General features: G+C 41.7%; 3 protein-coding genes across 9 annotated transcripts in view; 1 reads left to right on the top strand and 2 right to left on the bottom strand.

Moving 5' to 3' along the window:
• The window catches only part of LOC122783466 (uncharacterized protein KIAA1522 homolog), a 27,931-nt gene extending 23,322 nt beyond the window's left edge, over positions 1-4,609 (bottom strand). The window contains exon 1 of one of the 3 annotated variants that reach the window (XM_044048280.1): positions 4,309-4,609. The gene's annotated coding sequence lies outside the window, so the exon portion shown is untranslated. Of the gene's footprint in view, positions 1-158; positions 235-267; positions 401-4,308 lie in introns of those variants that run through there. The other 2 variants (XM_044048283.1, XM_044048281.1) reach the window with 2 other exon arrangements.
• On the top strand, positions 4,592-8,294 carry LOC122783471 (syncoilin-like). 2 transcript variants are annotated; one of them, XM_044048291.1, is made up of 6 exons: positions 4,592-4,705; positions 6,029-6,117; positions 6,207-6,859; positions 7,324-7,734; positions 7,802-7,926; positions 8,005-8,294. In XM_044048291.1, the coding sequence occupies exons 3-6, from the start codon at positions 6,332-6,334 to the stop codon at positions 8,048-8,050; spliced, it is 1,110 nt and encodes a 369-aa protein (XP_043904226.1). In that variant the 5' UTR covers positions 4,592-4,705; positions 6,029-6,117; positions 6,207-6,331; the 3' UTR covers positions 8,051-8,294. The 2 variants fall into 2 exon arrangements, with proteins under 2 accessions (XP_043904226.1, XP_043904227.1); XM_044048292.1 differs by having other exon boundaries at positions 4,651-4,705; positions 6,365-6,859.
• On the bottom strand, positions 8,239-13,270 carry LOC122783470 (histone-binding protein RBBP4). 4 transcript variants are annotated; one of them, XM_044048286.1, is made up of 12 exons: positions 13,137-13,270; positions 11,887-12,034; positions 11,162-11,307; positions 11,004-11,012; positions 10,677-10,850; positions 10,430-10,548; positions 10,186-10,346; positions 9,936-10,062; positions 9,763-9,840; positions 9,165-9,299; positions 8,960-9,070; positions 8,239-8,832 (listed from the first exon to the last, which is right to left on the bottom strand). In XM_044048286.1, exons 1-12 carry the CDS (start codon positions 13,150-13,152, stop codon positions 8,770-8,772), a joined length of 1,287 nt encoding a protein of 428 aa, XP_043904221.1. In that variant the 5' UTR covers positions 13,153-13,270; the 3' UTR covers positions 8,239-8,769. The 4 variants fall into 4 exon arrangements, with proteins under 4 accessions (XP_043904221.1, XP_043904222.1, XP_043904224.1 ...); XM_044048287.1 differs by having other exon boundaries at positions 10,430-10,545; XM_044048289.1 differs by lacking the exon at positions 11,004-11,012.

Here is a 13,270-nt window from a genome sequence, read left to right as displayed (position 1 = left end):
CCCCCTGTAAGAGTAGACAGGTCAACACAGTTACAGCAAAGCACAGCGCTGACGACTGACTCGCCTGGGGCAAAGTAAGAAGAGGTGAGTGTACAGAGGCAGGCAGGCAGGTCCCTTAATCCAGGATAATGAAGCACAGCTCTCCATCTTACACTCACCTCTGCTCTGCAGTCCTTTGACTAACTGGTGCAATGATAGAAAAGAGGGAAAACCAGTTGTTGTTATATTTGAAAACCTCTTGAAATCCATGTGACAAATAATACACACCCTGAACAGAACTCTGTCGGAGCGGCATTAGTAGAAGAAAAAAAAAAAGAAGAGAAAAGTTCAGTGTTTGTTTTAAAGACAGCGCCTCTAAGACATCTTTACAAAAACTCTTCCCAGTCGTCTATGTTTGTGAAGGTTTGTTACATCACATTGTGTAAAAAAAAGTCAGTTGTAAGTGAAACTTTTAGAAGGGAAGTGAAGTCACATGACACCGTAACAGTGACACTGACAGTGGCAGTGAAGGGGGGGGGGGCTTGACGGCAGTGACTCAGTGGGAAGTTGACGGAGTCGACTCCACTGCCTCAGCAAGGACAAGTCACAGCCCAGAGGGAGTGGCGTTGACAGAGGCAGCCACCTTTGTTTGAGTTAGGACTGGCTTCAGTTGAACCAGAATGACTTCGCTGTCAGGGGGGAAAAAAGAGGTTAAGGTCGGGCCGTCTGTGGTTCGTCCCCCACAAGAAGGAAATGGCAGAAGAGCGTTGGTTAATAATCTCCATTTGCGGGAAAGGAAGGGACGTTGTTGGAGCTCCCTGCCGAGATCACAGGAGAAGGCTTCACAGTAACTGCCAGTGTGGTTTTAAACAACACGTTAAAGCGACTCTGCAGCTAAACTGCAAGGGTTTAGCAAAGATATAAAACTGGTGCTACTGCACAGCACCTTGAGGCATCAATCAGGGCGTTGGCTGTCTTGTCTGGGCGTTATCAAACAAAGGAGAGCACTGCTGCTACCAAAGACTTAAGCAACCTTGTCTGGGCTAGAACTCTGCACACTCATGTTCGAGTGTTCAAGAGTACAAGGAGCACACGTTGACGAGTCGATGAGTCGACTTTGAAATGCTATGGATTTCATATTTAATGACCTCGACTCAGAATGACCAATAAAAAGTTTCCCCCCAATGTAACAGAAATTGTCTCTTCCACTACAGTGACGCAAAAGGATTTCAAGGGACACGAATAGAAACAATGGTGTTAAAATTCACCATTCACTCAAACGCAGGGGTCTACGGTTTCATACCAAACATGTCAGCGAAAACAAACAAGAGGTGAAGGACTCGAGCTGAATGACGACTTTGTTTGGTGCCAGAGAGGATAGCATTTCAAAAGAAGACCACGTAGGTAACTACGGTGATAAACATAAACACAATAATGGCACAAATAAAAGCAGCAGAAGCCGTGTAACTCAACTTACTGAGGTTGTACGTGCTGATTGAGTTTGTGTGTGTGACTGAGAGAGAGGGGGGGGTACTGCGCAGGGATGTGTAGATGGGGGGGTAATGTGAGTTGGCGTGCTGCGATGCTGCTGTAGCCGTGCAGCAGCTTGTCTGGTAAGAGCAGCAGCCGCATTCCTGAGAGATTGATAATTACCCACTGAGAAACTCTTCAATCCAAATCTGCTGCTTTCACCCGCCCCCACCGACACATACCGCCGCCTCCTCCTCCTCTTCTTCTTCTTATTCTTCATCATCATCCTGCACTCTGTCATCCCCAGCCCCACTGCCCTCACTCCCTGCCACACACACACACACACAGACTACTCCGACAGTGGCCTGAGAGACTGAGCCACTAAGAAAAGGGATGATGACTGGCGCATGAGAGTCATTTTCAGATAACATTATAATACGTGGTTGTGCTCAGTGGCTGACGTGACCAGTATGCCTTGTAATATCTTTAAATACACAGGGTTGCAGGGTACGTTAAGTGACGAACAAGGTTCCGAATCGATTCGGGCTGAAACAATTACTCGATTACTAAATTAACCGTCAACTATTTTGCTAATTGATGAAGCGGTTTGAAGCTTTTTTCATGATTAAAAAAAAGATTTCTGTTTGTTTCAGCTTCTTAAATGTGAGTATTTTTTTCAGTTCTTTGCTCCATGTAAAATGATTATTATCTATTATTAATTGCAGCTCTAGAATCGATAATAAAAACAGAATTAGACAAAGACCACGTCCCTGGAACTGGTAACCCATTTCAATTCTGCTTAATGGTACTTAAAAGATGTATATTGGCTTGCAACAGGATAATGGGTGCTGTCAGAAAAGGCTGAAATGCTGATTTTTTCATAGATAGAGCTGTTGACTTGTTGTTTACATGCGGGCTCATGTTTTGCACTGAATGCACTTTAGTTCTCACAGATTTCCTTTATTTATTTGACTCAGCACTAGAAGAATACCACCTCTTATATTCCTTGTGTGTGATTTAACTGCACACAGTTTGTCCACTTGTCTGTTCTGATTATTAAAAGTTATTTTCTGGTGGTCAGTTCCTACAAATAGAGTTTGAATCCATGTAATCTTGAAGTTTATTGTCTATTTTTTGGTTTCTTTCAGGAAAAAAAGAAGGATTCCACCAGCACAGACAGTGGCACATCTCTGTAAAGTGTCTTGTCTCGTTTTGTTTGCGTTACTTCCAGAGGTTGCCAGGGGTCTAAGTGTGGACTGCAGCCTCTGAGGAGCTTGAAACCCTTGAACTAACAGGTCAAACTGTGGTTGTCCAGCTCTCAGTGAAGGCAAACACAGCGGGGTTTTAAAAATACCTCCCGGGCCCTTGAGTTTTCTCTGCTGTGCCCGAGTCAAAACAAAAGCTGCATCACATTTTTTCTGGTCTCAGAGTTGCTGAAGTGGACAAAATAGCAGTGTGGGAATAAAATACTAAATTCTCTACTTTTGGGGGAGAACTTATGGGACTGCTTTGGGTCTTTTCACAGTCCTAATGCACACGATTCAATTTAGTTAGACCTGCAAATGAGGAGCCACTGATAAGTTAATCATCTGCTAATCCCTTTGATCCCTAGAGTTTCATCTAACTGCTTCACACACACACACACACACACACACACACACACACACTCATAATCATATGTCTTTATCCATTACGACACCCTGTCGTTCCCCTTTCTTCTTCGGTGAGTGAACACAGTGAACACATTCTGCAGACCAGAGCTAAAAATTGAACTTTGTATTTAAATACCAGGGACGTGGTGCAACCATAACACCACTATTTGACTTTTCAGTGATTTCCATATCCTGTTTCCTCTCACTGTAACAGTGTGTTGTCGTTCTTGATGTGTCCTGTGAATCTCAGGGACCGGGCTCTGCTGTCTTTCTTGTGCTTACATAACACACCTGTAATCTCCATGGGTACAAGCCCTGGCATGGAGAGCTGGCTAAGGAGGGAGCACCAGTATGTGACACACCCTTCCCAAACAAATGGCTCTGTCTCAGTCTCACCTACCAGAGAGAGTGCGAGAGGTAAACTTCGAAAGCCACAGAGTTGGGTAAAGAAAACGTCAACAACCCGCAGAGTTTCGAAGAAGAGTTTGGATTCAGGGCTCACTCCGAGACCAAAGTCCAGCCAAACAGAGAGGACCTCAGAGGTGCTCCTGTGCTATCTGCATCAGGTTAATCAACAAGCACAGGGTCTATTACATACCGTCACTGACTGGCACAGATTAAACAAAGTGTAAGTGCACCATGCTGTCAAGCAGTCACTTGCTGCTGGGTCAGTGACAGGGAAATAACACAATACTCCTCATTGTCATGCGCTCCATAGCCGAGAGAAGCAGCACAGGTCTTAAATTACTTCTGCTCAGAATCCCTCAAGGCCAAGCTGAGCAAATGTCCCACAACTCGTTTTTCGTGCATGCCTATACTCAACCTCTGGCAGAGCGTTCTCACCACCACTTCCTCTCCCAAACTTTTTATGTAAATGGGAGCCCCAGTTGACAATCTACTGCACACATGTCCACACCACAAATCCTGACAAGAGCAAATATTTGCATAACATTTCTGACACTTTTCACTGTTGTTTTCAGGAATTATGTTTGAAACCTTTGTAATTATACAATCTTAAATTAAAAGGAGGGTAACGTTTCTGCAAATGTATTTGGCAATCCAGTCTCGACTGCTTTAGAGTCAATTTATGTACATAGAGCATAGTTGAGGGAGGTTTTTTTTAAGTAGGGGGAAAAAAAGAGTCGGAAAGGTCTAATGAAATGTCTACATTTAACTACTTAAAACATGAAACAACTGTGGATGATACCTTGTGAAACTGTGAAGATCCGGATGGGTTGTTTCAGCCTCTCTCCATTGGAAGCGTCTCTCTGCTGCGTCCTTCCTCTCCAGCACAAACTTTTTTTCACCGTCCAAAGGAAAACTTCAGGTGAGGCATGTCTGTGAAAAGCGCTTCAGGGAACAACAAAAACAAAAACAACAACAACAGCCGCCACCACGGGAGAGGCTGGATTTGTTTGTTCCCTCCGGAGCAGATGGCTTTAATTGGGTGCCAGCTGAGCTGCCTCCCGTGTCGCTTTTAGTCTGCGGACGCTCCGCTGGACCCGAAGAGGGGAAGTGAAGTGAAGTTGCCTCCGTCGTCGACCTGCAGCTTCCACCTGGAGGAGGAGGTAGAGGAGGAGGAGGAGGCGGCAGCGCGCGCTCAGGTGAGAGTCGGAAGCTGCGGTCAATGTTGTGAGGACATCTAGCGGTGGGACAGAGGAACAACAAGTTACAGTCGAGGAAAAGAGGGAGAGAACGGGGTTTTAACAACATTTACAGCAGGTCAACATAATTAAATAAACAAACAAAAATCTATCTATCTATCTATCTATCTATCTATCTATCTATCTATCTATCATTTTAGCTAGCAAGCTAACAATTATTTATCTATATATGTATATTGTCAGCTAGCATGCTATCATTTTATCGAGCAAGCTAACATCATCAAATAAATAAACAAAAACAAGTTACAGCTGAGGAAAAGAGGGAGATAACAGGGTTTAAACAACTTTTACAGCAGGTCAACATAATTAAATAAATAAATAAGTAAATATGAAACAAAAAATTATCTATTAGCTAGCATGCTATCATTTCAGCTAGCAAGCTAACATAATTGAATAAATAAACACAAACAGAAAGCTATCTATCTATCGTCTATATCTATCTATCTGGATGTGTAACATGTATGTAGGTCATATTACTGATAAGGCAAGTTTTTTTTATATAAATCACTATTCATACAGAAAGATAGATTCAAGGCCCTGTGCAACACTGGAAATGTGTTCAAAAGATTATATTAGAATAATATAATATATATACAAACAGTGTACACATTCGTCTTTGCCCTATGAAAACCATGTGTCCTCAAAACACTGACATTTAGTGACAAACAAACAAATACAGGATTTATCGGATTAGAATTTTTGCCCAACTCACAGATGAACATAATGTAGAGGTGCTTGGGGACGGGTAACAATTGCACAGCATTCTTATATAATGGAAATAAATATACACTATCTATGGGAGTTTGAAAAAAAAAGGATGGATTGATTTATTTGTCTCAATCAAAATATTACATGCAAAAAAACAAACAATTACACAACATCACATGGATATGGGTGACACACCATGCCTGTTTACAACTTATCCTAAAATGCCCTTGTTTGTTTCCCTTTGTCAGTGAGGAGATTGCCAGACAGTAAACAAACACTGTATGGGAACCATATGGAGGAAACTCCAGTGTCATGGCCCCGATGCACCTTCTTAGACACACATAAAAACAGGCTGTGTAAATATAGTGCAGTAGCTCCATGTGGCACAGGCTGGTTGAGACTTGTGTCAGCTGATGCATCCAGGGCATGTAGGCCAGTCAGACCTCAGCTATGACATAGTTTGAGATCCCATGTGGGGTATGAGAGTCTTACATAGACTTTCCCCTGCGACCCCAGTGATATAAATAAACACAAAGTGTGTCTATGTTTTTCTAGAGACCGATACACAACTCATCTGCCTCTCAATCGAAACCAAACTGTGTCCATCGCTGTCTGCACCCTCTGGACTGTCATCTCCAAACAAAGTGAGTAGAAATATGAATTCATATGAATTCATACTAATCAGTGCAAGTATCTGATGGGTTTTAAGGTCTTCCTTTGATTTCCTTTCCAGACAGATTCAAGGCTTGTAGCCTTTTGATTTAATTACATCAACACTGAATGTCTTTGTTATGCAAATCTGACAGTAACAAATGGCTGATTCTCATCCTCATCACTTATTTCTTTTTAATCTGATTAATGACACTTGTCTCAAACAAAACTTCTAATCAGCTCATGGACAATGAAGGAACAATAGTGGGTGAAAAAGACATGGCATCAAACGATGACTCGCCCATGGAACAAATGAAATTTGATGACGAGATCACAGTAAACAACTACGCTGACTCTGAATCAGAGACAGCCTTTCTCCTGGATGAGTGCACCCAATACCCAACGAAGGAAATGGACCAGGTGGTCATGGACAACTTGGGGCGGCTTTTTGAGCACTGCATCCAGAAAGTGTCTTGTCTGGAGGAGCAGAGGGACGAGCTGGTACGCGAGCTCCTCCGCCTGCAGGAGCCCTTCCTGCGAGTTGTGGAGCACCTGAGAAGAAAGCTGGTGGAGGCACAGAAGCTGCTCACGCTATCTCAGCTGGATTACACGTCTGTGTTTGAAGAAGTGCAGCGGGTGAAGAGGAAACTGTTTGCAGCAGCCAGAGACTGCATCCAGAGCCAGGTGACACTGGCCAAACAGGAGTATGAGGTGGCTCAGTCTGCAGTTACTCAGGTAAGAACCACAGATTTGCTGGTGGATCTTCTGAAAACTACTGCATTCCAACACAAGACACATACCATTATAACTACATGCAAAAATAATTAATTCAATTGAATACAAAACATGTATATAAAATAAATTAAAATACAATTATGCATAGGTGTACATCTTACATTTAGCACTTAGTGTAACATCTTTGAACACATGCCAGAATTAAAATTGAATACTGTCAGGCTCAAATGTGCCTAAATATATATTAAGAAAATGTTACTTTATGGAAATGTGTACATAATTGACTCTACTCTGTACTAATGAAAAAGTCAATGTATCTTATACTTATAGTCCTTTTGTCTGTTCATTTAATAAAGAACTAAATAAACAAATCTTATTTAAAAATATTTTTTTTCAATCTAATCATGAGCAATTTTTCCTGTATGCATATGAAGTACAGTATGTATTTCTCAATCTGACCATAGGAAGAACTCGAGGCTCGCATCCAAAATCTGATCCAGGAGTTGTCCCAGCTCCCAGAGCTTCACCGAAACCAGTTTAACTCTCTGAAGGACCAGATCACAAAGCCCTGCAGACCCAGGGCCATGACTGACGTCAGCCAGTGCCGCCAAGCTTCCGTCAGGCTCCAGCGGCGGCTCAGTGGCAGCGTGACGGCACTGGAAGGCTGGTACGAGCCTCGGCTCCTGGCCCTGCTGAAGAGGCGGCAGCTTGGAGAGGAGGCTTTGAGAAAGAGCAGGGAGCAGGCGAAGGACCTGAGGGCCAGACTGGGCCCACTGAGAGAGGACATCCAGAGACTGGAAGTGCAGAGATCCTGTCTGGAACAGAGGATCTCTCTCATGGAGAGGGAGAGGCATGACAGCAACACACAGCACAAGGTACAGTGACTGCAGTCAAGTCAGACATGAGATATGTAGTTGTTTAAATGTTTCTTTTCCCCCACAGGAGACTGTGGAAACATTAAGAGAAACCCTAAGGGAACTGGAAGTGGAGTTTGAAGTTCAAAGAAAATCCGAGGAATATTTGGAGGCTCTTAAAGATGGTCTTCTGACAGAGCTGACATTTCTGAGGTAAATTTATTTATTCTCACAGTTTTTACATCACATCATTGGGAGAAAAACACAATTAACATTTTTTTTGTATTATAGAGGCCGTGACGAAGCCAACAAAACCACTGCTGAAGAGAAACCTTAACTTTCTATTTACAGTGAATATTAAATTACCGGCAAGCCTCATGTGGCTAAAGCGGTAGAAGACGGATCTACACCAGACCAAACTGTGTCAAGCAGCTGATTATGCTGAGCATTTGTTCTCATCTACAGGCTCATAAAGTCATCTCACAGACAACTCTCAACTTCATGTACGACATAAGGCATGAGAGATTAAATGTAAATATTTTTATTATGAATATGCTTAAAGTCATCAGATGCAGCACAGGGAAAAAAAAGCAGAGAAAGAAACACAAACAAGTGACAACACACGACGTGGACAATTGCGACTACAAATATCAAGCAAATGAAAGAAAACCTACAGTATGTACAATTTCATTAAAAATGGATCGCTGTAGAACGACTAATCAAGAGGAAATCAAACCACAAAAATGAATCATCTGAACAATAATGGACTGTGTGTGACGGTTCATCACATGAACCACAGAATGGGAGCAGTGGGGATTTGAAGAACGAGGGGATCTAAAAAAAAAACCTGACAGAAACAGACTGTGTTTTAAATACTTCACAACAAGATGATGGTGATGCAGCATTTTACTTTTTATTTTTTTATTTCATTTTCTACAAAACCACTGCTGCCCAAAAATGTATATTTTAAAAAGGCATTACTGCCTAAGTACCCAATGCTGGAAAAGTGATCCATTTTTAACAAGCAGGTCAAATGAGGAGATGTGGAGAACAGACTCATGCCTGGACCTCCGAGTCTGCAGCACCTTCTGGGTCCTCGTCATTGTAGATGTTTTCAGCCTGTTGAGAAATATTTACTTGTTGTAATAAAAACGCTTAAAGAGCAAAAACCTTCCAGCATTATTTCTTACATTTACTACACTTTATTTAATAATCAGGCAGCCATACAATCCATCACAGCTCTTACCATCTGCCAGACTTGCATGATGTTGTCCTCTGACACAGAACAGATGACCCACGGCTCATTGGGGTTCCAGGAGAAGTCTGAGATCTTAGCTGTGTGTCCTCCATGAATGAACTAAAAAAAGAGAGGAGCACGACGGATTACAGCACTTGAAATGTATTTCTTTTTCTTAAATTACAAGCACAAACATGACTCCAATAAAACTGACCAGCAGCTCAGGAGGGCCGTCTTCAGCATCCTCTGGAGATTGCTCCTCTCCGATCTTACTGAGGTCCCAGACGTTGAGTCTTCTGTCTGTGCCGCTGGAGGCCAGAATGGTTTCGTTATGGGGAGACCACTGAACCTGTTGGGATGAAATGGATCATACATTTAATTTATGTCACAAACATTTTTTCATGAAAATAAAACCAAACACAAGCCTTTTGGTTCTCTTTTCACAAAGAATCATATTAAACAGATCACGGTGATAAAATGCTTGGTTTAAATAAAGCAACTGGCTGGCTATGGGCAACTTAGGGAAGGAAATGCCACTCTACAAGATGATGAGCTACAGTACTTTAATTACTTAACTTGCTGGCAAGTCTATGAGCTAAAAAATACCACTTTGTAAAGTTCACGAATAACTCAAACGTTTCCTCTGGGATCAATTCAGTTTTACCAATTCTAATGCACAAAGATACAAAGATGTTTACAAGAAAACATAAATATAGATATACGACTACAAACAAACATTTCTTGTGCTAATTAATAAAAAAAAAAAAAATCTATTAAAATGGATCTGAATGCAACGGAGGTTCACTTCCAACCTGGAAGATCTCGTCTTTGTGAGACTCAAACGAGTGCAGCTTCAGCTTCAGGTTCCTCAAGTCCCAAAGGGCCACAGTCTGAAAATCAAAGTAGTCAGGTGTCAAGTCAGTTTCACCTCATTCGGATACACATCTGTTTACATGAAGCTGCTGGAGAGAGAGTCTGGACTCACCTTATCTGCAGAGCCAGTGGCCAGGATGAACTCACTGTAAGGATTGAAGGACAGGCAGTTGACCTCAGCAGTGTGGGCGTCCACTGCATGACTGGGCTTGGAGGTGTTGTTGGACCGTGTGTCCCAGCTGTCCAAAAACAAGACAAAAGCACTACTGTTGAAAAGACGTGAAACTGAACAGCAACTGTTTAGTTTTGTTTTGCAGATCACAACAGAGGTTGTGGAATTACGCTTTTGATATGAAGCTCACATCATGAGTTTCTGGTCATCGGCCACAGATCCAAAGAGCGACTCGTGGAGCAAATGCCAGGAGACGTCCTCCACTACAGCGGTGTGGCCTGTGAAGATGGTCTTAGCATCCACAATCTTTCCCTCCTTGGGCACTGTGCTGATGTCCCACAGGCAGATGGTCTATGTCAGAGATCAGAAGTGGTTAAGAACATGTACTCACTTTAACACTAGAATAGAACAGCACAGGAATACAAGTTGCTTACATGGTCATCAGAAGCACTAAGGAGACAACCACTGAGGTTTGGGTTCCAGGAAAGGCCATAACCTTCCTTCTGATGTCCTCTCAAGCGCAGGTCAGGGGTGCACTCTCCTGAAGGGTCTTCAGTAGTAATAATAATAATAATAATAATAATGATAACGATAATAATAATAATACTACTACAATCAATTAAACCACAACAATGCAGAAAAGAAAACCTGCTTTAGGAAACTGTAAATATGCAACCTTACCAGGTTTAGAGGGATGCTTTGTGTAATCAAAAACCAACACATCACTGGTGGGGGTCTTAGTGGCGATAATGCAGGGATTCTGAGGCATGTAACGAGCTCTGTTCACCTCTCCCTCATGGTTGATCTTGATCTCAATTTCTATTTTCCCACTTACAGATCCAAAGCCACCAAACTCTGAAATAAAGAACACCTTACACATAAATTTGTTTTTGCAGATGTCCATGTGTAAAGTAAAACAAAGCCAGTCTAACAAATATTTTAATGGGGTCTGTATGCAAGTGTGATAAACTTCATTTTAAATATATAAAAAAAACAAAAAGTACATACCTATATTTTCTGAAGCATTAAAGATTTCAGATTACTTATTAATTCATTTAGAAAAACGGTCAGCCACAACATCCTAACAAAATAACTTCATGCTTCACAGCTTGATGACACTGAAAGATGCATATTTATTTATTTAAGATTAAGAATAGTTTCCTTACCTCCTTTTTCACTGTCGTAATGTGAGGCATCAAACTGGGCATCGTCGTTTGGGAGCTGCACACTAGCGATGACAAGATGATTCTGCTCATCAGAAGTGTGAGTGCCCAGAACCAACCTGTGCACGCTGTAGTCTTTACCCTCCGGTCTGTGACGAAGAAACAGAACACCCATGAAAACGATTAAGTTGGTTAGATGTGATTTTTATTAGGGCACATTCTTCTTTTAAAGAATTGAAATGCTTTTAATATAATGACATGGTAACCCTTTAACTATGCCATTATAGTGAAAGCATTTTAATTATTTAAAGATAAGTCTATAAACATGCAGGAGGTTTTCTTGGTTTCACTTGGTTTTCTTTCCACTGGATTTCACTGGTTACACATAGTTTTGTAATAAAAACAAAAATATTTAAGGGACAAACCAGTCAGAGCATGCGTGTTGAAATGAAAGCTTACTACACAAATGAAAGAACAACATTATTTCTGGTATGTGACGGCCACCAAAGTTCCCTCACACAATCGGGAGAGGGAGGGGCGGGGGGAGGAGACTACCTCTGTTTCTTACAGTCTGCATTCTCACCATTCACTCATTCTTCCACACTGGACCTTTAAAAGAGCATGCACCTTGACTTTTTCCTCTGACTTTGTTAATAACACAAATTGTCATCATCCAAGCGAGGTCTCGGTGCATGTCAGGGTGCAGCAGCAGAGAGACGAAACCCTACCTGGTGACATCTGGCAGCCACTGGGCAGTGAGGCTGGGCCACTCCAAGGCGTGAGTCATAACCAGGTCATAGAGGAAAGGAGTGTTCTTCTTCCAGATCTTGTACTCCTCATTGATCACCCTTTCCTCCACGGCATCGTCAAATGCAGCTGCAAAGTTGTATAAACCAGCAATACAAAACAGTCGAGATTAAGCATCTAAATTTTCCTGGACTCAAATATGCAGATTAAGGGTATCAACACAAAAATTGTTACGGCCAGAAAATCCAAAGATTGACTGGATATAAATTGTGACGGAAGTAAAAACAACAAAACACAGTGAAATTAGAGCTGAAACAATTACTCAATTATTTATCTATCACTAAATTGACTATCAACTATTTTGATAACTGATTAATCGGTTCAAAGCTTTTTTCATCATTAAAACAATTTTTGTGATTGAGCATGAATATTTTGTTCCATTTCTTTGCTCCATATAACAAAGAAATCATTAAAAACTGAATAATTTGTTTGTCGCCAAAACAAGACATTGGAGAACATCATCATAATTTCCAGGTTCCAGGCATTTTTTAGGAGTTTTTTGACATTTTATGGACCAAACGATTACTTAATAATGGACAGATTAATCGATTACGAAAATAATCATAAGCAGCAGCTCTAAGTGAAATTACATGCTTAATAAACTGCAAATTAATAAATACATGCAATTTCAGAAAAAAGGACTGTAGATGTGCCAAAGCCTTACAGACTATACGGTCTGACGTGTAATTCCATCAGTATACTGCATGTATGATTACAAAGGGGGCCCAGAGTACTGTATTTTCCCTACAATTCTCCATGTCTTAATATTAATGCTCCAATAAAAAATAAAGTTAAAATGAGTAAGTAACTATGAAATGTACTAGCTATACTAATAGTGGCGAGCACTTAAGAGTACTACATAAACTACCGATAGCATGTTTCTATAGTTAACCAGAAAAATACACAACCCTACAGAATCAGTAATGTGGATCCTAAACAACACCTCAATCCACATGGAACAGTTAGTCAGTCTGCACTGGTGAATTAAAAAAAACACACATAGCCAGCCTGCTAGCAGCTAACGCTAGCTAACAGCTAGCTGGCAGGTTTGTAACAATGAAAGGAAGATGCTGGCCGGCGCGCCAACAACCTCCGCTCCGCCCGCACTCCCACTTTCTATCACTGTAGAACCCCACGCAGTCACATTTAGTCGTCTAATCACCGCCCTTACCGTCTTTATCGGCCATTGCGTCGCAGTCGAGCCGCTTATGTGGGCAAATTATGAGTCTTTTTGGGAGGAAAGCGCACTGAAGGCAGCACGACGGGTTTCAATGGCGCCAACTCCGTAGAACGCGAGCAGCCAAT

This window comes from Solea senegalensis, linkage group LG16, assembly GCF_019176455.1.
Source record: "Solea senegalensis isolate Sse05_10M linkage group LG16, IFAPA_SoseM_1, whole genome shotgun sequence".
In the NCBI taxonomy this organism is placed as follows: Eukaryota; Metazoa; Chordata; class Actinopteri; order Pleuronectiformes; family Soleidae; genus Solea; species Solea senegalensis.
Note: the sequence above shows the minus strand (reverse complement) of the source record. Positions and strands in the feature narration are given on the sequence as shown.

What these genes read in the sequence shown, in the direction of transcription:
- LOC122783471 (XM_044048291.1), top strand. Translation starts at nt 6,332, where the DNA reads ATGACACTTGTCTCAAACAAAACTTCTAATCAGCTCATGGACAATGAA. An exon ending in ACAGCAACACACAGCACAAG is followed by an intron (nt 7,735 to 7,801) that starts GTACAGTGACTG and finishes TTTCCCCCACAG; the next exon opens with GAGACTGTGGAAACATTAAG. An exon ending in ACAGAGCTGACATTTCTGAG is followed by an intron (nt 7,927 to 8,004) that starts GTAAATTTATTT and finishes TTTGTATTATAG; the next exon opens with AGGCCGTGACGAAGCCAACA.
- LOC122783470 (XM_044048286.1), bottom strand. An exon ending in ACGGCCCTCCTGAGCTGCTG is followed by an intron (nt 9,071 to 9,164) that starts GTCAGTTTTATT and finishes CTCTTTTTTTAG; the next exon opens with TTCATTCATGGAGGACACAC. An exon ending in TCATGCAAGTCTGGCAGATG is followed by an intron (nt 8,833 to 8,959) that starts GTAAGAGCTGTG and finishes ATTTCTCAACAG; the next exon opens with GCTGAAAACATCTACAATGA.